The sequence below is a fragment of the Arctopsyche grandis genome, chromosome 6 (assembly GCF_051622035.1).
Source record: "Arctopsyche grandis isolate Sample6627 chromosome 6, ASM5162203v2, whole genome shotgun sequence".
Taxonomy (NCBI): Eukaryota; Metazoa; Arthropoda; class Insecta; order Trichoptera; family Hydropsychidae; genus Arctopsyche; species Arctopsyche grandis.
The window spans coordinates 1,861,312-1,888,775 of NC_135360.1; the positions used below are offsets into that span (position 1 = coordinate 1,861,312).

Below are 27,464 nucleotides of genomic sequence, written 5' to 3' on the forward strand. Positions count from 1 at the left end.
CTAATTCTCATCATCAAATCGTACTTAACTCGTAGAAAGCTAGTGGTTAGCGTAAATAATGAATTATCGTCTCCAAAAATAATCGCAGCTGGCGTTCCGCAGGGGAGCTTGCTTGGCCCACTCTTGTTCTCCATATATATAAATGACATACCTATTCCAAAAAACTGTCACATAGCCCTATATGCAGATGATACAGCTTGCTTCACAAATAGCAAAAAACCAGACACTATTCTTAAAAATCTTGAATTTGCAATTAAAACAATGACTGAACACTTCACTAAGTGGAAAATTCAAATTAATCAAACCAAAACAGACGCCATATTCTTTAGTGTTAGAAAACATAAGCCAAGTTCAGATCTGAAAATCCCCTCTGGAGAAAGTCTGAAATGGCAGTCAGTAATAAAATATTTAGGAGTAACGTTTGATAAAAGAATGAGATGGGCACCTCACATTGAGGCAGCGAAATGCAAGGCGATGCGGGGTATATCCTCAATATATCCAATATTTAATCGCCATAGTTCTTTATCAACGCTAAATAAAATAAAATTATATCGCGCGCTCATATTACCATTATTAACCTATGCTTCACCTGTATGGAATAACGCCTCGAATACTAACCTTTCCAAGCTCCAAGTAATACAAAATAAATCCCTTAAAATAATTTATAATACACCCATGTATACTAACCTGAAAAAACTGCATGCTATATATAATATTCCGTTTGTTACAGACATTACTAACAAACTAACCAGTAGATTCTATGAAAGAATCACTAATAACCATACTAACACACTTGTGAAGAGTCTCGGTGATTACAACAAAATGTCTATACCCTTCAGGTATAAACACAGATTACCTAAACACAATCTGCTTTAGGTCATCGACTTTAGATCGTCTTTAATTAATATTATGTATTAGATGTATTATGAACATTTATAAGGATTGTAAATAGGTTTTTGAGCTCTTTTTCCTATTATGCTTTAGATTAACATTAGAATAATATAATACTGTGATTACTAACCAAATTAAATTAAAATTGTAAAATAGAAAATGATCAGTAGATCAGTAGCTATTAAAATAGATATAAGATGTATTGTGAACATAATTTCGTAATAATAAAAAGCATTTAAAAATCAAAAAAATAAAAGTTGACAATACTAGAAAATTTCACGATTCGATAAAAACCATGATATAACAGAATAAAAATGTAAAAGTATTTGAGAAACCTTCGTAAATCATTTGAGAGCCGTTGGAATGTAGCAAATTGCAAAAACATATATGAAATTCATCTTCATTTTTAAATAAAAGTTATAATTATGAAAAGTTTGAGAATCACTTAATGAATAATGGAAAAGTATTTTTTAATCGACGAAGTGTGAAAAATATTTGATAGCCACTGTTTGAAATAAATTTAAAGAAATATACAAAATTTATTTTCAATTTCGAATTTAAAGTCGTATTATTTAAAAAAGAAAAATTATAAGAAATGAAATATAACATTTCTGGATTGAATTGAATTGAATTCATTTTTATGTTTAAAGTATGTATGTATATGTTTTTGATTTTGGCCATTCTCTGATTTTTCAGTTCATTTAGATAATATTAATTATTCATGAGTAAATAAACATTAAATATTGACGGAAAAATAAAATATAGTTTGAGAAGTTGTTGCATATTATGTATTTATTAAAACATTTGGATAAATTAAAAATTCAAAAGGTACTGTTACATTCGTGGGTGATGTGTATTTTGTTGTTATTAATATTTCCGCTGCCACCAAGCGTTTTTGCGGAACGCTACTCCGTAAATAAAACTCACTTTATTTTATAAGATGTTTATCTTCTTTAATAGTAGTAAGTATACACGAGATTAATGTACAAGTTTGTATTACTAGTTACTAGTTACTAGTGAGTAGTTACTAGTTAGAGTGTTTAATCGCGAGTCACTAGTTAGACGGTTCAATTGTAAGTCAGTGATTAGTAAGAGTGTTCGATCGCAAGTCATCTTCCATATGTTTAACATCAGTATATATTCAATAGAGGTAACAATTTGGACCAATCATAGTTCGTGAGAAAATAATATTTTTAGGGGGGAACTCGAATCGTTAAAACAATATCTTAAGACTTTAATACTTTGACCCTTGGGTGTATCGAGAAATGGTTTACACACAATTAGTAACACAATTAGCTACGCAGCTTTAAAAGGGTTTTGAGGGAATACGATTCGAGTCGAGTCGTGTGAAAAATGCTGGTAAACTAATTAAAGATAATATTTTTAGTGTTTGCATATGTATCCCTTGAGGGTAGATTTCGATTATTTCAATTAAAGCGATAAAGTTAATTGAAAAACGATATTTTTAGTGTTAACATATGTGTCCTGAATGTATCGAGAAATGGCTGAGTAGATGCACGCAATTTGTTGTGCAGGCTTAAGAAGGGCTTTGATATTTTTGGGGGAAACATAATTCGTCTCGCAGATTGATTTAAGGGTCGTGGGAATAGAATACAGCTAACATAAAACAAATAAAGACTAATGTAGACGTAACAGTACATTTAATGATTATTTAATATTACATTTTTTTCAAATAATACAAAAAAACTCCAGTCGATCAAATACTCTCGTTCTGCTCAGACTTGTTGAAGCTTTCCAAGATTTGTTCGTCTCGTCGTATTCCCAAACATCACTTAAATAACTTTTTCCATCGAATCCAACTGAAAATCAAAACAATAAATTAATTCTACATTCAAGACCCATAAATCCAAATTAACTTGTGATACAAAACTCACATCAATATTCGATCCCCCAACCAGTGCCATTTTATATCCTTTTATTTTTCTACGAGGGGTCTCTCTTGGGATGAAAGATTTATCAATCTTGTTTATAATTTCTTGTCTAATAGTGGTCATACACTCTGCACACGAATTACAGAACGTCATTACTTTATAGACGATAAACTGAAAATATAACACATTATTCGAATGATTTTTATCACTAAACTGCAACATTCATTTCATTTCAAATACCTCCATGGAGAGTAAGGATAACCTCACGAATCTTATCAGCTGTGCCAAATCACTTTTACGGTTCGCATTATCATGATTTACCCACAATTTCACAGCATTGAATACGTCTTCTTCGGAAGGCACGTTCAAATAATCCGATTTCAAGATTTCGTTCACGTTGGAGACCGGCAGATTCAGAAAATCTTTAGTTTTGTGCAGCTAAAACAGAAGTGGAGTTGAAAAATATTTAAGTGACATATTCTTTTATATAATCAACACTCACCGTCTCGAAATTTCCCAGAGTCAAATCCATTGCCTCTGTCTTCAATTCGGAATCTTCCGTTGATTTCAAAACTTCCAAGCAATTGGAAAGATCGACCGTTTCATATCGCGGTGGAATTTTCACTTCGAGTCGATTTGCTAGCTCCATTAATTTGTCGTAGTGACGGTCAGCTATGCCTAAAATTATATTTCAACTAGCTGTATTACCCGGCTTCGCTCAGTGTTTATAATATAAACCGCTTAAACATGACTAAGCTAATTTAATTAAAAAAAAAAAAAAATTTAAAATTTAAAAAAAAAATTTAAAAAAAAATAAAAAAAAAAAAAAATCAAAAAAAAAAATCAAAAAAAAAATTTAAAAAAATCAAAAAAAATAATCAAATTTTTTTTTTTGCCTTCTAGGGCTTCGCCCTCGGCACCCCCCAGAGCCTTTGCCTTCTAGGGCTTCGCCCCTCCACGCCCCATGAGCAATTGCCGTTTAGGGCTTCGCCCCCATGATCAGTTGCCTTTTAGGGCTTCGCCCCTCCGCGCCCCCATGATTCAAAGCCGTCTAGGGCTTCGCCCCCCTTATTTAATGCCTTTTAGGGCTTCGCCCCCCGCGCCCCCAAGATTAATTGCCGTTTCGGGCTTCGCCCCCCTTAGTTAATGCCTTTTAGGGCTTCGCCCCTCCGCACCCCCATGATTAAATGCCGTCTAGGGCTTCGCCCCCCCTAGTTAATGCCTTTTAGGGCTTCGCCCCCCGCGCCCCCAAGATTAATTGCCGTTTAGGGCTTCGCCCCCCTTAGTTAATGCCTTTTAGGGCTTCGCCCCTCCGCGCCCCCATGATTAAATGCCGTCTAAGGCTTCGCCCCCATGATCAGTTGCCTTTTAGGGCTTCGCCCCTCCGCGCCCCCATGATTAATTGCCGTCTAGGGCTTCGCCCCCCTTAGTTAATGCCTATTAGGGCTTGCGCCCCATGAGGCTGGGCCCCCCGGGCCCCCTTCGGGGCCCCACGGGGCTGCGCCCCTTGTGGCGCCCCCTTTTGAGCCCCATGGGGCTGCGCCCCATGAGGCTGGGCCCCCCGGGCCCCCTTCGGGGCCCCACGGGGCTGCGTCCCTTGTGGCGCCCCCTTTTGAGCCCCATGGGGCTGCGCCCCATGAGGCTGGGCCCCCCGGGCCCCCTTCGGGGCCCCACGGGGCCCCACGGGGCTGCGCCCCTTGTGGCGCCCCCTTTTGAGCCCCATGGGGCTGCGCCCCATGAGGCTGGGCCCCCCCGGGGCCCCACGGGGCTGCGCCCCTCGTGGCGCCCCCTTTTGAGCCCCATGGGGCTGCGCCCCATGAGGCTGGGCCCCCCGGGCCCCCTTCGGGGCCCCACGGGGCTGCGCCCCTTGTGGCGCCCCTGGCGGGGCCCCACGAAGCTACTCGCCTTGCGCCCCCGCGGGGGTGAATCCATTGAAACGAAAAAAACAAATCGGCGCCCATGGATCGAAAAAAAAAAAATCGAATCACGTGTTCGATGACGTCACCGATCTACGGACGATGACCAAGGATACATACAAAGTCTCTTTCCAAATTATAGATTAGATAGTATGATCGACTTTTCTTGCCAATGCATAAAATTATTAAAAATGAAAATAATTGCGATATTTAAAATATAAAAAAAAAATTAATGGAATTAAATTGCCATTTACCCAATATATCGAATTATTGGTAGTGAAATAGGTATAAATAAAGAGTAAGTACTTTCATAGTGCATGGATAAGAATTTCATATACAAACATATCAATTTAATAAAAAAATGAGAGTGAAAATTGAAATAAAAATAAATATTTAAGCACATCAAAATACGTGCAGGTCAACTATTTTATTTTTAAGGTAAATAAAATAAGGTTAAAATAAGCAAAGTAACGTTAAGTTATTTTCTTAATTTATTTATTCATAATCATTGAGAAATTTGAATTTATTTTTATTCCCTCTCAATTTTGTAATAAACGTTATCTTTTAATAAACAAAAATATTTAATAGTGATATTGGATTGTTATTTGAATTTTGATTTATGAAATTTCAATGATTAAATTGTAAAAGCGATATTCACATATTTTTGCAAGAATAAAAACAGTTTTTGGAGTTTTTTGAAACGAACTTACATGTAAAGGGTTAGCACTTGATTATTTACCCGGATGTGGCATTATACTACACAAAAACATGTTTTTACAATAATAACGAAAAACCGCATGGAAATAACCACTCATCCGATATTAAAATAATCGTATTCTCACAGATAAAACACATTTTGAAATTAAAAATAAGATCATCAATTATTACTAAAGTAAGCAATTAATAAGAATTGATTAATAACCGAAAAATGTATTTTCTTCGAGATAATTTCAATGATAGTGGAAAAAACGCACAAAAAAACAACTGATTATTGAAAATAGCATCAGAATTGTTGACACTGGTTTTAACTCTTATCTATAATATTATATTATACTAGTGTTAGACCCGTTGATTTCAACGGGTGGTTTCGAAAAGGAATTGAAACTCGAATAAAAATAAAGTTAAAGATGTTGAATCGACTGGTTTCGGAAAGAAATTGATGCACGAATTACGAATGACAAATTACGAAGTGATTACGAATTACGAATTACATTTTGTGTATCGACGACGCCTCCGGCACCCCGGGGCCTTCGCCCCCGGCGCTTCCGTCGCTCCGGGGCCTTCGGCCCCAGCGCCCCCGATGCCTTCGGCACCCCAGGGGCTTCGCCCCCAGCGCCACCGACGCCTCCGGCGCCCCCAATGCTTTCGGCACCCCGGGGGCTTCGCCCCTAGCGCCCCCGATGCCTCCGGCACCCCGGGGGCTTCGCCCCCAGCGCCGCCGGCGCCTCTGGCGCCCCCAATGCCTTCGGCACCCCGGGGGCTTCGCCCCCAGCGCCCCCGATGCCTCCGGCACCTCGGGGGCTTCGCCCCCAGCGCCGCCAACGCCTCCGGCGCCCCCAGCGCCCCCAATGCCTTCGGTACCCCGGGGGCTTCGCCCCCAGCGCCGCCGACGCCTCCGGCGCCCCCAGCGCCCCCAATGCCTTCGGCACCCCGGGGGCTTCGCCCCCAGCGCCCCCGATGCCTTCTGCACCCCGGGGCCTGAAAAAACTGGGAAACTGAAAAACTGAAAAACTGAAAAAAATAAAAAAAAAAATAATTTTCGATTGTCGACGAAAGCCGAAGTCGATTGTCGATTGTCGACGAAAGCCGAAGTCAATTGTCGATTGTCGACGAAAGCCGAAGATACGCGAATGATTGGTTCCCCATACTTGTAAAGGGTAATCGAATATTATGTACGTAATTTAGAGCATTTTCTCTATCGAGAAGGCAGTGTAGTGGTTAGCGTGAATGTTCTGAACGCGGGGACCCCAGCTCGATCCCGCGTTTTGGAATTAATTTTATTTTTCAAATATCGCTAAAATATAAATTAATTTCAAATTTCAATAATTTCAATTAAAAATATATATTTAATTGTTTTATATGAAAAGAAAAAAAAATGGTTCAAAACCTCGCTAAATGAAATTATTAAAATTACGTATTTTTATATGGCGAGAAGGAATTTTTCAATTAATGTTTAAAAAAAAAAGGCGAAATGAAAAATTGGATTTGGCACGATGTCCGAGACCATTCCCTCATTAGACCCATATTCAGGCTATTTGGGGTGATCGGTTCGAGTCGCGACAAAGTCGTCTCGTCGAAAAATGAATTAATCGATTTTTATCGATTCGTTCATTATGTTCGGCGAGAGTTAGGACACACACACACACCCACACACACACCCACACACACACAGATTACCGTCGTTATATATATTTGCTCCAATGCTAACTCATTTTATTTTCGTTTATAAACACGAAAATTCGAACTGGAGATTTTAAATAATGTGTATTGAATTTTAAGTCTTTCTTAAGTTTTTGGATTCAATTGTCTCATAAGCCGCTTAACGGATTGGGATAAATCGTAAAAGTTATGATAGATAAAACTTATGATAGCCCTTTCAAAAACGTATTACTGACGCTAACATATCTGGTAGTTATTGTATATCTATATATTTGAATGAAAGGGACACGAAAGAAACTTGCAAAGATAAAACGTCCATCGACTTGGAAACAATCCAATTTGAATTTGTTACATCAGCATACGATGAAATCCATTTATCCATTTATCCAGCTATCTGAGCTGAAACTGAAATTACTGCTCAGAATTGATAATATTATGGGAATAATAAACATGTGTATGTTAATCGGTGTGACTTCCTCAGTTATTGAGGACGCAGCCTCTCCATTGGACCTGAAAGTAAAGTGGTTGTAATTGTAATTGTAATTGTCTACCATCGATATATAATATTAGCAGTTACTACTTACATTTCAGATAGCATGGCCCAGCCCCGATTTTTGATTTCAGAACCGCTATCAGAGCTGAAATTTAAATTAATTCGATTAATAACAATAATGTGATTTACTATAAATAATCATTCGTATAATAGATGTAAGCAGTTACAAATTACGTCCCGTATAATATGATCGAGGTTCCACTTTTTATTTCAAAATCATAATCTGAGCTGAAATTTATAAGCGATTGAGATTATTAACATATCCAAGAATTGATAATAATGCAGAAACAATATATAACTGAGTTACTCGTTTGACGACGTGTTTGTCTCGGTGATGGATCTGAAAGAAAAGTGATTGAAATGAAGAATATTGTCAGTCATTGCTAAATAATCATACTCGTACATTGAAACTTACATTTCCGATGGCGATGTCGAGCTTCGACTCTTCATTTCCACACCGAGCTGATTTTCCAAACTGAAATTTAAAAGCGATTGCGATTATTTACATATCCGAATATTGATATTTATTTAAAACTAGCTGAACCCCGGCATGCAATTCCCGTTCCCGTTCTCGTTCTCATATGTGAAAATTGTAAAATGGTTTATTTTCTAATAATTATATGTTGTTATCATTTATATATTGCTGTCGGTTCCCTCATCACTGAGGATCGTGACTATGATGTGCGGTCAACCAGCTGCCTCCATTCAGTTCTAAATTCGGCCAGGCGAAGACTTGCTACCGTGGAAGCGCCCGTCGCTGCAGATACTTGGTCAGTCCAGCGTGCGGGGGATCTGCCTCTGGCTCTTCTGCCTTCGACGCTACCAACCACAACCAACCGCTCCAGGCTCTCCTCACCTCTTCGTGCAATGTGGCCGAAGAACTGCAATATACGTTTCAGGCATATTGTTGACAATCTATCCTTGATTTTCAATTCTTCAAGAATAGACACATTCGTGCGTTTGTCGGTCCAAGGCACGCGCAGTAGCCGTCTCCAGGACCACATCTCGAAGGCATCGATTCTCCGTCTATCCGCCGCCTTCATGGTCCACGTCTCGACACCATAAAGGCAGACAGAAAAAACGAGACTCTTCACGAGACGGATTTTGACAGCAGTTGTAATGGCTCTATTCTTCCAAATCTTCGTTAGTTGTGACATTGCCGATTTTGCTAATGTAATCCGGCGCCGTATTTCCAATTCGCTGCCGCCGTTGTTAGATATGAGTGACCCCAGATAGACAAAATTATCAACCACATCTATACCGTTTAAAGCTGAGTTGTTTATAATCAATATAAAACTGTAAAATTTCCAAACAAAGTAACGTTTAGTTATTTTGTTTATTTATTTATTCTCAATCATTGAGAAGATCGAATTTATTTTCCCCTCGACTCCTCTCTATTGATCAATTTTATAATAAACGTAATCTTTAAATAACCAAAAATATTCACGAGTGATCGCTAAAATGAACAATCTGAGCTAAGATATTGTGTCTGGATTGGTATTGGGATTTCGATTTCTGAAATTTCAAATGATTCCATTGTTAATGCGATATTCATATCTTTTGCAGGAATGAAAACAGTTTTTCGAGTTTTTTAAAACGAATTTTGGGTTAAAGGACTAGCGCTAGATTGCTTACACGGATATGAAATTAAACCACAGAAAAACATGTTTTTACAATAATAATGAAAAACCGCATGGAAATAACCACTCATCCGATATTAAAATAATCGGCTTCTCACAGATAAAACACATTTTGAAATTAAAATTAAGATCATCAATAATAGAATTCGACAAACTAGTCAAATTCGCCATGCATATTTTGCACTCAAAAGGAATAAAATCTAAAGTAAGCAATTAATAAGAATTATGTATTTAACCGAAAAATGTATTTTCTTCAAGATATGTAAATTCAATGATAGTGGAAAAACCGCACAAAAAAACAACTGATTATTGAAAATAGCATCAGAATTGTTGACATTGGTTTTAACTCTCATCTATAATATTATATTATATACTAAATGCATTGCTCCAATGCAAACTCGTTTTATTTTCGTTTATAAACACGAAAATTCGAACTGGAGATTTTAAATCCATCCATGGTTTTTAAATTTACTGTCACTGAATTGTATTTTCAAAATTTTACGTAGAACGGAAGTGGTACCTGCTCTTTTTATTATAAGTTTTTGGATTCAATTGTCTCATAATTGCCACTCAACGGATTGGGATGAATCGTAAAAGTTATGATACATAGGTACATATGATGCATATACACACATATAATATGTATGTATTAGTATAATATTCTTTAAATATTATTGTGTAATAGGCAGTGATGTAGTGCTAAATTTTATGTCAAAATTAAAAATCCCCAAATTCTGCGATCATAAAAAAACATATTTAGTTATTTGGTTTTTAACAGAATTTTTTTCAAAATGAATAAAAAGAATCATTTCCATACATTTTAATAACTTTTAAACAAACCAGCACTCCTGGAACTGCCAGGATCGGAAGGTGGAGGAGGGTCGATCACGATGTTAGTCCTCGGAGTCGGTGCTCCCACACCAGATGTAGACGGAATATCTTCATTGTCTTCTGAGGCCATCACACCTGAAAATAAACAAATAAAACATGAAATTGATGAAGTATTGTCACATAAGCTCAAATAGAGCGGACGTTGAAAGCATATTAACACGATTCCATGATGATTCTTTTTTTTCAGTATATGATGATCAGTTATGACTAATTCTGCATCTACACTACTTACACGACACAAAATCAAACTTCTCGTCTTTAATTTTTGAAGCCATTGACAAAAGTCTCTTATTTTATAATACATATTGTTGCGTAGGGGTGGGTTCAGGATTCAAATGAAAGGCCAAAGTCGCTTCACAGCATTTATTCAACGATTCAGGAGGTCCACACGAAATACTTGGCTTATTTTTTAGGTTGGGTAATTCCTGCTTGTAAAAATTAAATAAAAAGTGTTAACACTTTACTGTCCGCTCACGCGTATATGCGTGAATAAAAACTTTGCGTAAACGTCCGCTCACGCGTATATACGTGAATAAAATTAGCTTGCGTTTTGTGTACATACACGCACACAAAAGCAAATTCCCATTCATATATGTATGCATACATGTGTGTATATGTGTGTGTATGTATATCTATATGTATTTATTTTAACGAAGAGATGATCTCATCATCGGTTAAAGATCATCTGAAAATCTTGATTTACTTTTTTTATATAATAAAATTTTTGAATTGAGAAAAAAAATTTAAAATATTCTCATCATCTTAACGATATAATAAATTGCAAAATTTAAAATGCAATAATTTTTTGTACTAGGGTAACCATCCTTTTTTTATAGAAAAAATTTTTTGAAGTGGGTAAAAAAAATCTAAAAATATAGCATCGTCTTTTAGCTATAAATAATTCTAAAAATTAAAATAAAATAATTTTTTGGACTGGGGTGACCAAACTTTTTTTATACAACAAAATCAGATGAAGTCAGAAAAAAAAGAAAAAATATTAAAATCATTTTTGGGCTATAAATGATTGCAAAATTTTAAATATAATAATATTTTGACTAGGGTAACCAGCCTTTTTTATTCAAAAAATTTCTTCAAGTTGAAAATAAAATTTAAAAATATTCCTATAGTTTTTATGCCATAAATGATGACAAAATTTTAAATAAAATAGTTTTTTGGAGTAGGGTAACCAAACTTTTTTTATAACATTTTTTTTAAAGCTAGAAAACATCTAAAAATATTACAATCATCTCTGTGATATAAATTATTGCAAAATTTAAAATATAATAATATTTTGACTAGGGTAACCAGCCATTTTTTATTCAAAAAATTTCTTCAAGTCGAAAATAAAATTTTAAAATATTCCTATAGTTTTTATACTATAAATGATGACAAAATTTAAAATAAAATAGTTTTTTGGAGTAGGGTAACCAAACTTTTTATATAACATTTTTTTAAAGCTAGAAAACATCTAAAAATATTACTATCATCTCTGTGATATAAATTATTGCAAAATTAAAAATATGATAATTTTTTGACTAGGGTAACCAGGTTTTTTATACAAAAATTTTTTTCGAGTTGGAAATAAAATTTAAAAGTCTTAATGCTATAAATATTACAAGCTTAAAACATATTTTTTTTGAGACAGGGCTTACCAATCTTTTCATACAACAATTTTTAATGTGAAAAAACAATCAATATAATATGTAAGTAATGTTTAATGACAATTTATTATTATTTTAATTTAAAAAATAAATAAACTTAATTTAAATTTTGAAATTTGTATATCATTGTTAAAAAATTATTTTTTAAAAAATTTGAATATTTACTAATTTTAAAATAAAATTAGATCAAATCAAGATACAGTTAATAATGTATGTATGTTTAACTTTAAGCGAGAAAAAATCCAAAAATATTCCCATCGTTTAAATGCTTTCAATTATTCTAAAATTTAAAATAAAATACTATAATTTTTTATACAACAAAAAAAATATTAAAATATTCCCACCGTTCTTATACAAAATTTAAAATAAAATAGATTTTCAAAATAAATTAGATTATTTTGTCAATTAAAAAAATTCGTTGTATAAAAAAGGCTGGTTACCCTAATAAAATTTATAGTATATTATATTTTAATCATAAAGATGATGGGAATATTTTGAGATGTTTTCTGACTTAAAAAAAAATTGTTGTATAACAAGGTTGGTTGCCCTAGTCAAAAAATCTATTTTATTTTAAATTTTGCATAGGGACGATGGGAATATTTTTCGATTTTAATCTCACTACAAAAATTTTGCTGTATAAAAAAGCCTGGTTACCCTAATCAAAATTTATAGTATTTTAAATTTTAATCATAAAGAAGATGGGAATATTTGTAGATGTTTTCTCGCTTAAAAAAAAATGTCACTCGTCTCTCGACGCTCCGTGAGAACGGACGTGCCGAAGACGTACTCTCTGTGCGAGCGCTCATAATACAGCGATACGCCATACCGTCAAAAAACCCACACCTTTTAACATATACAACAAACACCCCCCACAAAACGAACACCAAAAGAACACATGTTGGCACCATGCGAGGATCCAACCTGAAAAAGCGACTTAAGAAGACACTGATAACTACAACCGAAGCTCCTCAACCAGGCTGCTCTCAGACCGCTCAGATGGAGACCGAGTGGCAGTTTCCAAAACATACGGCAAAGAACGTGAAAGATGTTGCTCCTGAATTTAAAATTCAGGAGAAAAACAAATTTGAAGGGCTCTTGGAAGTTTCCGATGTCCCCAGAAGCGGTGGAAGAATCCCGCCCATCATCATGACAGCTACTGGCACTCACGGCAGCATGATCGAGTCGATCAAGAAGTTTATAAAAGACTTCACAATGACTTACATTGGTCAAAATAATGTCAAGATACAATGTAAAAGTCTTGAAGACTTTAAAAAACTTCGGGATGGATTGACACCAGACCGACAATTCCATACCTTTTCCAGGAAGGAGGAAAAGGAAATAAAAAGTGTCATACGTGGCTTGCCGAAATTGCCGGAAGCTGATATTAAAGATGACATCATCAGACAGGGATTCCCTGTAACCAAAGTCATACAGATGAAGACGAAGGAGCCTAGGAGCAACGCCACCGAGCTATACTTGGTGTTCTTCGAGCCATCGGTATCGGCAAAGAAGATTAAAGAAATCCGGTACATCTGTTACACAAAGGTCAGTGTCGTTAAATATACTAGTAAATCACAAAATATTACTCAATGTTTCAGATGCCAAGAATATGGACACGCTGCGAAAAACTGCAATCGGCAGGCCAAGTGCGTCAAATGTGCCGGCACTCACCTCACCGCACAATGCAATCAAGGAATAGTTACCCCTGCTGTCTGCTCAGGCTGTTCAGGATCTCACCCCGCTAACTTCAAAGACTGTCCAAAAAGACAGAGCTATCTGAAAATGCTGGAATCGAGGAAGAATCGAGCATCAATTGTCAAAGCCAACCCTTGGAAACTCCCAGTGGTGCAGCCACAAAATATCCCGGTCGTTAACGATCATAACTTCCCAAAGCTACCGACCATTAAAACTCCTTCACCAAATATCCCTAAAAAACCCCATAAACCAACCAATCCCAACATTCAACCAACAACAGACCTAACTTCCATGGCGTCTATGACGAAGATGTTGAAGATCCTCCAGGAGATTCGTGCCAAGGCCAGCGGTTGCACCGACAAACTAGAGCTGGCACTCATGCTCGTCGAATATCTCGATGTCTTTGATTAACGGGAGGCGCCTGAACATTCTAGCTTGGAATGCTCGTGGACTTAAGAATAAGATTGACGAACTAGAGTCGGCGATCGGTGAGTACTGTGTTGACATAGTTTTAATCTCCGAGACCTTCTTAAAACCTCATATCCGTATTAACCTACCTAACTTTAACTGCTTTCACGAAGACCGAGAACAGCATGGAGGGGGAGTTGCCATTTTTATAAAATCGTCAATTAAACATTGTCGCGTAATAACTCCGCCACTAAAAAATTTAGAACTAACCGCCATCGAACTAACAATTAACAACACCCGTCACATAGTAGCATCCGCTTACAATCCTCCCCAAAAACGATTATTGGCATCCGATCTTAACAAAATATTTAACATTGGTAGTTCGGTAGTGGTAGCTGGTGACTTTAATGCTAAACATCCATTATGGAGTTGTGTAAACACTGACCAACAAGGCACAACTCTTTTTAAATACATTCAAATAACAGATACAATCTTGCTTCATCCGGATACATACACACACTATCCTACAAATAACTCACAACCATCCACACTAGATCTTGTCCTCGTCAAGAACTTCCCAAAAATATCGACACCAAATGCCCTTCAAACCCTGTCGTCTGATGATCTCCCGATAATCTTCTCAATCGACGGGAAACCCGAGGAAATCATCAAGCATAGTTGGGATTACGGGAAAGCTAACTGGCGAGAGTTCAAGTCGTACATAAACGACCAAACTATTCTAACTTCTACCACACTCACAAACAAAACAGAAATCGACAGCTCCATAATACACCTGACGGAATCAATAGCTCGATCCAAACACCTTCACATACCTAAGACACAATATATTGAACACAAACTAGAGATAACTGACTTTGTTGCAAATCTAATTAAAAGTAAAAATAAACTCCGTAAAATTTGGCAAACATCAAAAAAACCAGCATTGAAAACATTAATTAATAAGCTCACATATCAAATTAAAATTAGAATCAAAGAAATCAAAAATGAAGCTTGGTCTAAAAAATTAGAAAAATTGAGCTCAGTTGATGGCTCTCTATGGAAATTAGCTAAAGCGATTCGCAGGACAAAAAACTCGATTCCTCCATTAGATGATGCAGGAATCTCAGTGACGCGTGATTGCGACAAAGCAGAACTATTATCAAAATCCTTCCAAAAACATCACAAACTCACACAACATTACAATCACATACCAACGCATAATAAAGTCAACCGGTCCATTAAAATCATCACAAAAACTCCCACTAACAGTACTAAAAATATAAAATTGGTGCATCCGTGTGAAATCCAAAATATAATACGTAATTTAAAAAATAAAAAGGCACCTGGGCGAGATTCAATAGATAACATCACAATCAAACAACTTCCATTTAAAGCTTTAGTCTCACTATCTAAAATATTCAACGCATGTTTACTCACTGGGTATTTCCCAGAATACTGGAAAACAGCCAACGTAATTCCCATACTTAAGCCCGATAAAAGCTCAAAAAACCCGACCAATTATCGACCCATTAGCTTACTTTGCACGCTTTCAAAAATTCTGGAAAAAATAATCTACACACGTTTACTTAAAGTCGTAAATAAGAAATTAATAAATGAACAATTTGGATTTCGCACTGGACATTCCACGACCCAACAACTAACAAGACTAACTGAACACGTGACGAAGAACTTTAATATGAAGAGAAGTACCGGAATGGTATGTCTCGACATAGAAAAGGCCTTCGACACGGTTTGGCACGATGGACTCATTCATAAGCTCCTTATTAACAAAATACCAAACTACCTAATTCTCATCATCAAATCGTACTTAACTCGTAGAAAGCTAGTGGTTAGCGTAAATAATGAATTATCGTCTCCAAAAATAATCGCAGCTGGCGTTCCGCAGGGGAGCTTGCTTGGCCCACTCTTGTTCTCCATATATATAAATGACATACCTATTCCAAAAAACTGTCACATAGCCCTATATGCAGATGATACAGCTTGCTTCACAAGTAGCAAAAAACCAGACACTATTCTTAAAAATCTTGAATTTGCAATTAAAACAATGACTGAACACTTCACTAAATGGAAAATTCAAATTAATCAAACCAAAACAGACGCCATATTCTTTAGTGTTAGAAAACATAAGCCAAGTTCAGATCTGAAAATCCCCTCTGGAGAAAGTCTGAAATGGCAGTCAGTAATAAAATATTTAGGAGTAACGTTTGATAAAAGAATGAGATGGGCACCTCACATTGAGGCAGCGAAATGCAAGGCGATGCGGGGTATATCCTCAATATATCCAATATTTAATCGCCATAGTTCTTTATCAACGCTAAATAAAATAAAATTATATCGTGCGCTCATATTACCATTATTAACCTATGCTTCACCTGTATGGAATAACGCCTCGAATACTAACCTTTCCAAGCTCCAAGTAATACAAAATAAATCCCTTAAAATAATTTATAATACACCCATATATACTAACCTGAAAAAACTGCATGCTATATATAATATTCCGTTTGTTACAGACATTACTAACAAACTAACCAGTAGATTCTATGAAAGAATCACTAATAACCATACTAACACACTTGTGAAGAGTCTCGGCGATTACAACAAAATGTCTATACCCTTCAGGTATAAACACAGATTACCTAAACACAATCTGCTTTAGGTCATCGACTTTAGATAGTCTTTAATTAATATTATGTATTAGATGTATTATGAACATTTATAAGGATTGTAAATAGGTTTTTGAGCTCTTTTTCCTATTATGCTTTAGATTAACATTAGAATAATATAATACTGTGATTACTAACCAAATTAAATTAAAATTGTAAAATAGAAAATGATCAGTAGATCAGTAGCTATTAAAATAGATATAAGATGTATTGTGAACATAATTTCGTAATAATAAAAAGCATTTAAAAATCAAAATCAAAAAAAAAAAAAATGTTGTATAAAAAGGATGGTTACCTTAGTCCAAAAAATTATTTTATTTTAAATTTTGTCGTCATTCATAGGCCATAGCATAAAAACAATGAGAATATTTTTAGATTTTATTTACTACTTGTTGCAACCCTATTGTTGCGTAGGGGTGGGTGGAGGATCCAAGTAAAAGGCCAAAGTCGTTTCACAGCATTTATTGGTGATTAAGGAGATACACGCACTGGCAGTGCTCCGTCCAGAATGTCTTGATATCGCCTAAGTACCGCCTTATAACGGATAGGTCTCTCAGAGCATCTTCAACGTCCGATTTGCTTGCCTATTGTTATGGTCACGTACTAGATGTCCCACGCTACCGCTGTGGGTTCTGAGAACTCTACCGGAATGCGACCCCGAGTTACCGCTACTCCCGCTAAGTGCATTCGGGGGAGATAATCCTCGAAACCAATTATAACGGTCACACAGTCTCTGGGATGCTACTCGGCCTAATCCGATTGCACTTACTCGGCCTAATCCGAGTGTACGTAACAATATTTTTTGTATAAAAAAAGGCTGGTTACCCTAATCAATATTTAATCATATTTTAAATATTGCAACTTCTTCAGTGGGATTCATCATTGGTTAGTATGAATGTAAGTAATTAAAAATATGGTTTGTACGTTCAACCAGCTCACTCACTTCTGGGGTATGCTGGTATCACTTCTGGGGTATGGTGGATGCTGGTGTTGTCTAACACTAACCATACTTTTTCAAGAACAATACTTTAAGAAACACCGAGCTTAACATTATTATTTTGACATCTTGGTCTTGAACTTTCGCAATTTGCAAAAAAAAAATAAAATGTCGTCTCGTAATTATTAATGGCTAAAGAGTATTTTTTAAATAAAAAAGTTAAAGAATCACCGAATCAAAATTGTTAATGTATTTACATAAAAAATACAGTTTGAGAATAATTCTTGGAAAATAAATTTTATGACCTCTTAAAAATAGTTGCCTTTTTGAAAACCAAAATATCGCTTTACAAAAATTCAAGTTAAAGAAACACTGGATCTTTAAAAAATTTAAAACACAGATGATACTGTTCTCAAAGATTCACTAGTTGATTTGGGATACTAAAAAAATATACTTATACTTTACGGTTAATTTAAATTAAACCCAAAAATCCTATTTAAACATTATCCTAAGCAACTATTTATTATTCCGAAGTTATCACAAATTGTCTCATTTTCAAATGTGTGAAAAATGATTTTATTCTTAACATTTTTGTAATTTAGATTTTCCATGGTCTGTCTATTACTGTCCACTACTACAAAATTCAGTTTTATGCTATTTTTATATTCAAAGGCTATTCGGATGACATTTACGTAATTTATTATTTTTTAACATTAATTCGCGTACTCCAGTTTAAAATCCCTGGTTTTAATTTTTAGATATTTGCAGAGTGATATAATGAACACTGTTTCAAAATATCACTACAATACGATTATTATTCTAGAAGTAATCGAATGCACAAAAAAGGCTTTTTTTCTATTGAAACTGAAATCGGCCCGGATTCTGGTGAAAATAGTCGCGCACATTTCCGGACATGGGTGAAAACAATCCACGCGTCAAAGCGGGCAGGAAGGTGTTATCTTATATGAATATTCCATGAAAAAATATATTACAAATAAAATTCGAACGAACTTCTGTGTTAAAAGTAACGGCTACAATAAATTCATTAGCGAATATATTAAGTCATAGATATGAAGAATCATTTCCTCCTATCAAAATACAATCTTTTTTGTCTGAAAATAAAGGAAATTTATTGCAAAGTGAAATAGATAAATTGAATTTAAATTGTATGAATTGCTATAAAAAATCGAAGGAATATTTTAATTAATGGACTAATTTTTCAATAATGCTTTCTCAAATGGTCAGAATATTTAAAAACAAATACTATTGAGTTTCATTCGGAATTATTCAAAATTGGTCAATTTTTTTTGCAATACCTGGCCAGAATGCTAATGTAGAAAGAATATTTTCCACGATTGGCGAACAGTGAACCAAAGAAAGAAATACGTAGGTTGAAAATTTCTACTGTCCGGGGTATTTTGAGCGTAGTATGTATATAATTACTAAAAAAAAAATATTTCATGTTTAGAATTTTATACAGAAATAATAGAAAATAAGAAACTTTTGTCCAAATTAGCAGTGTAGATAAATATAACAAGAGATGATGAAATTGTGAATGAGAATGAACATGATTAAATTCAACAATTCATTTTTAAGCGCACTTTTCATGTTCCTGTTATTAATATTAACTGTTATTATGTACATATATGTATGTGCCGGTTATTATGAAATTGGAATAAGTCATTTTTAATTGGACTTTTGCGTAAATTTGTTTTAAAAAATATTTTGATACTACAAAAAAATATATGTATACTGTATACATACATATATTTTTACATTAGAACTTTTATTTTAGAGTTTATTTTTTATTTATTTTTAACACCGCAAAGTGGGGTTCGGGAACCGTGTTAATCACTTAACTGCCGGTCTCATGCCCGGAAAAGGACGGGGGGAAACCTATTTTCTATATTTTTTTTCTAGGGGCGCCTAGAGGAAAATTGCCCGAGGGCGCCATAGGATGTAAGGCCGGCATAGGATGCTAATATTACGTAATTGTATTGATTGTGTAAAGCATTTAAAATTGACAATTTACCAAATAATTATAACGACCTACATTTTTAATTCAGTTTACTCAAAAGAAGAAAGAAAATCACGCCCACTAAAGGTTTATAATAAGTGAACAAAATAATGTTTTCTAAATAACCAGTCATAAGGAAATTTATTCGTAAATAATAAACTTTCAAAATCTTCGTACTAATAGAAAGCATTATTTTGTGCACTTTTTTTATTATAAACCTTTAGTGGGCGTGACTTTCTTTTTTCTTTTGAGTTTGAGTGAACTAAAAATAAGTCGTTATAACGATTTTCTAAATTGTCTTAAATTTATTTTAATTTATATTTTCTAAATTTAAATAAAAATATCATATTTGTGTTTTACTGCTTTTAATGCCAAATATATCATATTTGAATATCGAAAAAAGCTTGAAATGTGAAAAAACGAAGACACATAGGCTATTTTTATTCAAAATTTAAAGTTAAAATATTGATAGTAAGTATCTCTATATTAATTTATCAAACGTAATTTTGATCAAAAATAGTAATATTACATAGTAAATATTACATGTACTAAAATACTTATTATTATTAAAATGTATTATTAATGAAATCGCGGACACTGCCCAGATATGTATTTTCAAAGTCGGAATTATACAATGAAAGAGATAATCGTCAACATTGACAAGATGCTCATTACTAAAAGAATTTCGTATGTCTAATTTTATAATGTTGATATCAGAAAATGCGATTTCAGTCAAAAATGTAGAGCCAAAAGTGGATTGGGTATTTATCTATGCATAAACATTAACATTGATATGTCAGCATAACAAATACTTCAATTGTGTTTCAGGTATTTTCAGGTTACATTTGTCAAAATAAGTACATTTTAAAAATGAAACGAAGATCGACTAAAAATTATACCGCGATCTACTAGTTGGGCAGTCCTGTTATATAATATACGTAGGGGCTGCTGACCGGGACGTTTGGGAATAATTGAATGATAGAAGGCACATTGAAATGAAAAACTCATGATTTCAACAATCGACAAATTGCAGTTTACTCGTGAGTTAATAAGACTAAATATCTATGGTTAATAAATCTGAGATCTGTAAACCACGACAAGTCCCGGTCTACTGGGAAGTTAATAGTTAACAATTAACTTAGTTCAAGTTAGTTATTAGAAATATAGAAAATAAGTACTTGATTAGAGCAACACTTCTCCTGAGTTCAAAATAAGTGTAGCCGATCATACCCATAACAAATCTTGTAGGAAATAAATATGAGCAAGTCCCATAATGCTCCTTATAAAGAAGCCGGAGAAAGCGTCTTTGGATAAGCTCAAGCTTAATAGACTGACTTTTGGCTGGAGGACTCCAGATCTTGGATGCGTACTCCATGATACTTCTCACCAAAGGATTGTACAACAGCCTCAGAAATGCCAGGAATTGCGAACAACAAACCCTAGCATCCTTGAAGCTGAGCAACACACAGAATCAATATGATTGGAGAACCTGAGAAAGCAACTCACTCTGAAAAGAAAGTCACTCTGAAAAGCAACTTATACATACATACGTACATATATTGGTATATGATATGAACTGATACTAAAATGATGGCTTTGCGTTATCACTCGAACAAAATATTGCTGTTACTACTTGAATACAACATAATATCTAATACATACAATCACATTTAAAAATGTTGTGTCTAACAGAGACTCCGAGATCAATAATAATACGTATATGAATAATGTTGTCTATCCATTAGATCTTATATAAAATTATCTTTTTAATGTTATGTTCTTAACAAACGGAAAACTACAAGTTTAAAATCATTGATCATATTACACATATAGAATACATAACAATGTACAAGATCTTTTTTTAGTTTGTCATAAGGCCCGAAGTTATTTTTCCCAGAGCATATATATATATGTATATATATATATACATGTATATATTTTTGGCAAAATTCCAAACATACCATTACTAACAAGTATGTTTTATCATCATCAATATGAACAGCCATTAAAGCTTTGAGGAACAGTCTTTATCACCACCCATCATCATGGGACGTGAAGTACTATTAAAATGCTCGCAAATTGTATCGCTACAATCATGTAAAACACTTCCTGAATTTATGTGCACGATTTTATAGGGAACTAGTGTTTTTACACGGCTTCGCTCGGTATTTGTAATATAAACCGCTTAACATGGCCAATCTAATATGTAGTAAACATTAAACAAAATAATCTCTTGATAATTACAAAATATATACAATTTGTATTCATATTAACATATTCCCATTTTATAGAAGAGTTTGTAAACATCACTGCTCCTATGTTTTGTTTTGACGTATTTGGCAGTAACAATCGAAGAAAAGCGAGATTGAGATTGATTTTTTTTCAATCTTTTTTGGCAATATGTAATTAATTTTATTTAATATTCAAGTAACTAAATAAACTGGGAAAATGAAAGAAAATACTAGTTTATAAAAGGGTTGATTTTATAATGTTTTTTTTATCATTTTTGTAATATCGGTGCCCGGGGGGTCGGGGGGGGGGATTAAAATATCGAAATTAATCTGGCAGCCCTACCCCAGGAGGATCCCCAAATATTAATATGTATATATATATATATATATATATATATATATATTAAAGATGATGTGCATTGGCGTCACTGTGTCGATTTTAGTTAATAAATTTTGCCAATTTATAACGAATAAAGAAATTAAAGGGGGATCCGAGGGGGGTGCCATGCCTCCCCCTTACCTTGGACGAATTTACGTTCAAAAAGTGGAAAAATAGGGGAGATGGGTGGATGAAATAAGATGAGATTTTCCCAATGCAGAGACGAATGGAAGAGGTCTTCGTCCAGCAGTGGATGGCGAATGGCTGTAAATTATGATAATACACACATGTGATTTAATTTTTCAGATTCAAATAGATTTTATTCATTATACATAGATCATAAATATAGAATAATGGGTTATTCTATATATATATATATATATATATATATATATATATATATATATATATATATATATATATATATATATATATGTTATAGATTGATTTTTTTGTAAACTTCGGTTTCTTCTATTTTAATTTAACATAATTACACGATTTTTTTTATTACGATCTGCTGCAGGACATATGTATGTAGTTTTAGCACCTTGAAGTCTAAAAGGCACGATGTGACAGCAGCGATCTTATTACAAAATTTAGCGTCGCAGCAATTCAAAAGCCCTTGTTAGAAGCTTCTCATCAAGTGGCATATCTGTATGCTAAGGAAATAGCTGAGGAATTGGTAAAACAATGTGTATAGTAATAATTGCTAAATTTATATTAGGCTCTGAAGCACGAAAGGAAATTCAGCACATTCCGTTATTGAGCAATGTATGCAATTGCGGAATCAAGATCTCAGTGATAATATTTTACTGTAAGTAGTAAAAGATGTCAATGCCAGTCCTCTAAAAGAGAGTATTCAACTAGACGAGTTGATTGATTGAATGTGTTGACATCAAGGAAAAATATTTGAATTTGAATTTAAAAAGTTAATTCACTTGTTTGTTTTCATTCGATTTCAGTCGAAGAAAAATGGTCGAACCTCACGCCAATTTGATCGCGAATTTTTAACGTTTCAATTCATTATTAATTAAAATCCATCAATATGTCGTTCGCGAAAAAACCCAAAAATCAATTAAATTGTGACATAAAGTGACTTTTTATAATAATCTTCCTTCGCGTGTGAAAAACGAATAATTTTTTTATTGTTAGTGAATTTGAATTTCAAAATTAATTTTTATAATTTAATTGAAATCAAATATCAGTGTTTGTTAAATTATGTGCAACCTTTTCAAATGTGTATTGAAGAAAATGATCGGCAAATGCTTTTAAGCTACTGCTATGGAGACTACATCCAGCTGCTGAATATTAACCTTGTTTTATATTGCTGTGCAAATTTGTTTGTATCATGTTTGCTAATTTTGAACACACGTTTTATTGATTTTTATATACTTACAATTTAAATCGTAGCCATCTCATTCCAGTTTCGTTCAAAATGTCATGACACCTTTAGCCGTATAAAACCAATTTACTCTACCGTGCGAAAAAAGAATGGAACTTTTAGAAATGAAAAAATAACACGAATAATCAAAAGAAATACCAATTCTTTAAGTGAAAATCCAAATAATTCAAATTTGTATGTGAAAAAATACACTATTACATTTCAGAAGCGCCGGTATAAAGACAATTAAAGGAAATATTTTGATTACTTTGAAAAAATAATTACGAAAATATAAAAATAAAAAATATGTAAATAATTGAGAAACGTTTCTTGAAATGGTTGACAATTACTGAAAACATAGATGAATAAAATTATCCCATAAAAATACTATTAAACTTAATAAAAGTGTGAAAAACCATCTTAAAATCAGTCGAAAATCATTGAAAACACAAAAATATGTATTCATCAAAATTTTTTATTGGAGAATCTCTGGTACTACAAACCGTTTGAGAATAACTGGAATTTAATAAACGGATGGAAATCTGTGAAATCATTTGAATTTGTAAAGTAACATTATTTGGAAATTAACTTTAGGATAAAAACATATTAATAAAATAAAAGTTTCAGAGCCACTGACATTAACATATTGATTATTTCTCATAAAAGTTAACAACACTAGAAAATTTCACAATTCGATAAAAACCACGATATAACAAAATAAAAATGTAAAAGTATTTGAGAAACCTTCATAAAATCATTTGAGAGCCGTTGGAATGCAGCAAATTGCAAAAACATATATGAAATTCATCTTGATTTTTAAATAAAAGAAATAATTATGAAAAGTTTGAGAATCACTTGAATGAATAATGGAAAAGTATTATTTAATCGACGAAAAGTGTGAAAAATATTTGAGAGCCACTGTTTGAAATAAATTTAAAGAAATATACAAAATTTATTTTCAATTTCGATATTATTTAAACAAGAAAAATTATTAGAAATGAAATATAACATTTCTGGATTGAATTGAATTGAATTCATTTTTACGTAAAAAATATGTATGTATATGTTTTTGATTTTGGCTTCTGATTCTCTGATTTTTCAGTTCATTTAGATAATATTAATTATTCATGAGTAAATAAACATTAAATATTGACGGAAAAATAAAATATATTTTGAGAAGTTGTTGCATATTATGTATTTATTCAAACATTTGGATAAATTAAAAATTCAAAAAGTACATTTAATGATTATTTCAAAATACATTTTTTTCAAATAATACAAAAAAACTGCAGTCGATCAAATAATCGAATCATATGGAATGACATTTGCAACTGCATAAGATCTCTTTCTGCTCAGACTTGTTGAAGCTTTCCAAGATTTGTTCGTCTCGTCGTATTCCCAAACATCACTTTTATTGTATCCACCTGAATATCAAAACAATAAATTAATTCTACATTCGAGACCCATAAATCCAAATTAAGTTGTAAAAAAACTCACCCATGCTAAACAGTTTATTTTGGAAACAGCCGAGACTGATTCCGTATGCAGCTTGCGGTAGTTTGGTGAATGCAGTCCACACATTTGCATTCGGATCGTAATGCTTCACACTGTCTAAACTAGAAGAAGTTTCCCAATCATATCCACCAGCGACGTAAAGTTTTCCTTTGAATGCGACGCTCTAAAATGGCGAAATCAAAATTTAGTTCATTTTATTTTGGAGAGTTTTATATTATTTGCGATAGTTGTGAATAAAATTAATTGATGTTCACCGAATGATCATGTCTTCCCTGAATCATCTGAGCGCGGTAAGTCCAAGAATTGGTCTCCACTGAATACATCTGCACTTTATTCGTGGATATCCGTTCACTTGTAAACCCGCCTGTTATGTATATTTTATCGGCGATGACAGAAGCACTATGATCACTAATTGCCACCAACATAGGAGCGATGATCTCCCAATCCCCAGTGTTGCTGCTCCACCTAATCGAAATCAATAATCGTCAACTTCTCTTTCAATCGATCTGATGAAATGATTGCAATTAATCACCTTTCCACTGAAGATAAATAGTCACCACCAATGGCGTAAACATCCGTGGACGAACCGCGCCGAAGTGTCACTGCTGAGAATAAAAAGCGAGCTTGATTTAATGGCTTCAATGGCTTTTTCTCACCGCTATTCAAATCGATGTATTCTACCTCCTAAAACAAATAAATTGGTTATATTCCGATTTCTCTAAGCAGGTACTTCGCAACACCGGAAAACGTTACTGAAGTCATTGATCCATTTGAAAAATTATATCCGCCGATGATAACTATCCAATCTCCCACGAGGACAGACGCAAAAGATGATTTATTTATTCCAATATTTTTGGATAGAGACCAACTGTTCTTTAATCCGTCAAATATATCGATGGTGTTTGCCACCTGAAAACACGTTATGCAATAAAATAATTAATTTACAATCCAATCAAAATATTATACTTGTGATACAAAACTCACATCTAAATAATTCCCCCCAACCAGTGCCATTTTTTGTATTATTCTACGAGGGGTCTCTCTTGGGACGAAAGATTTATCTTTCTTGTCTTTAACTGCTTGTCTAAGAGTGGTCATACAATCTGCACACGAATGACAGAAAGTTAATACTTCGTCGATGAAAAACTAAAAAAAAAAATTATTAAAATGGATTTTTTTCAATAAACTGCAACATTCAATTAATCTCAAATACCTCCATCGAGAGCAAGGATAACCTCACGGATCTCATCAGCTGTGCCAAGTCACTTTTACGGTTCGCATTATCATGATTTACCCACAATTTCACAGCATTAAATATGCTTTCTTCGGAACGCACAAACAAATCGTCCCATTTCAAGATTTCGTTCACGTTGAAGAGCGGCAGATTGAGAAAATCTTTAGTTTTGTGCAGCTAAAACAGAAGTGGAGTTGAAAAATATTTAAGTGACATATTTTTTTATATAATCAACACTCACCATCTCGAAATTTCCCAGAGTCAAATCCATTGCCTCTGTCTTCAATTCGGAATCTTCCGTTGATTTCAAAACTTCCAAACAATTGGAAAGATCGACCGTTTCATGTCGCGGTGGAATTTTCACTTCGAGTCGATTTGCTAGCTCCATTTATTTGTCGTAGTGACGGTCAGCTATGCCTAAAATTATATTTTAATTATTAAATTTAATGACGAACACACACGCATTTTGAATTGATTATTTCAGATAATAATGAACTCGTACTTATTTCTCCAGTGTAACAATACTTCAGGATTGCATCGATAACTTCAAAGTCAAAAGGGAAAAATATCTCCTCCAATTGATCTTTGTTTGTCCAAAAGAATTCGCTGCACGCCGATAACACGACCAAATGCACGTAGAAGCTGCAATTATGATAAATGATAATTAAACTGACAAAACAATTTGGATTTAAGGAATATTTGGATTCGAATTTAAATACTATCGGCCTCGAACAGCAAAACTCGTGTCGCATTTCTTATCTCGTTTCATGGCGTCATAAAAATACTCCACCCGTTTTGCCGCAAAATCGGAACTCGCCTTCACTACGAACATCTTGTTTATGATTTTCTCTTAGATTTCTCCTGAAAAACAACATTATCACTTAATGAATAATGGAAAAGTATTATTTAATCGACGAAAAGTGAAAAATATTTGAGAGCCACTGTTTGAAATAAATTTAAAGAAATAGGCAAAATTTATTTTCAATTTCGATATTATTTAAACAAGAAAAATTATTAGAAATGAAATATAACATTTCTGGATTAAATTGAATTTTTTTTTTTTTAAGATATTTGCAATCGACCCGTCGGTCATAAGCAGATTTTATAACAATTTATTTATCAGAAGATTTGGCAATTCATTAATTGCCAGCTTTTTA

At 33.9% G+C, this 27,464-nt stretch overlaps 3 protein-coding genes across 3 annotated transcripts; 1 reads left to right on the top strand and 2 right to left on the bottom strand.

Moving 5' to 3' along the window:
* Window positions 1–1,670: 1,670 nt before the first annotated feature.
* Window positions 1,671–27,169, bottom strand: LOC143913822 (kelch-like protein 7). Its single transcript, XM_077433838.1, has 6 exons — window positions 27,027–27,169; window positions 26,810–26,949; window positions 26,549–26,724; window positions 3,024–3,221; window positions 2,787–2,954; window positions 1,671–2,711 (listed from the first exon to the last, which is right to left on the bottom strand). The coding sequence occupies exons 3-6, from the start codon at window positions 26,693–26,695 to the stop codon at window positions 2,685–2,687; spliced, it is 540 nt and encodes a 179-aa protein (XP_077289964.1). The 5' UTR covers window positions 26,696–26,724; window positions 26,810–26,949; window positions 27,027–27,169; the 3' UTR covers window positions 1,671–2,684.
* Window positions 13,341–16,858, top strand: LOC143913811 (uncharacterized). The gene is made up of 2 exons (XM_077433822.1): window positions 13,341–14,006; window positions 16,461–16,858. The coding sequence occupies exon 1, from the start codon at window positions 13,606–13,608 to the stop codon at window positions 13,927–13,929; it is 324 nt and encodes a 107-aa protein (XP_077289948.1). The 5' UTR covers window positions 13,341–13,605; the 3' UTR covers window positions 13,930–14,006; window positions 16,461–16,858.
* Window positions 24,710–25,976, bottom strand: LOC143913719 (uncharacterized). The gene is made up of 5 exons (XM_077433684.1): window positions 25,827–25,976; window positions 25,606–25,754; window positions 25,328–25,538; window positions 25,056–25,236; window positions 24,710–24,982 (listed from the first exon to the last, which is right to left on the bottom strand). Exons 1-5 carry the CDS (start codon window positions 25,833–25,835, stop codon window positions 24,855–24,857), a joined length of 678 nt encoding a protein of 225 aa, XP_077289810.1. The 5' UTR covers window positions 25,836–25,976; the 3' UTR covers window positions 24,710–24,854.
* Window positions 27,170–27,464: the final 295 nt, after the last annotated feature.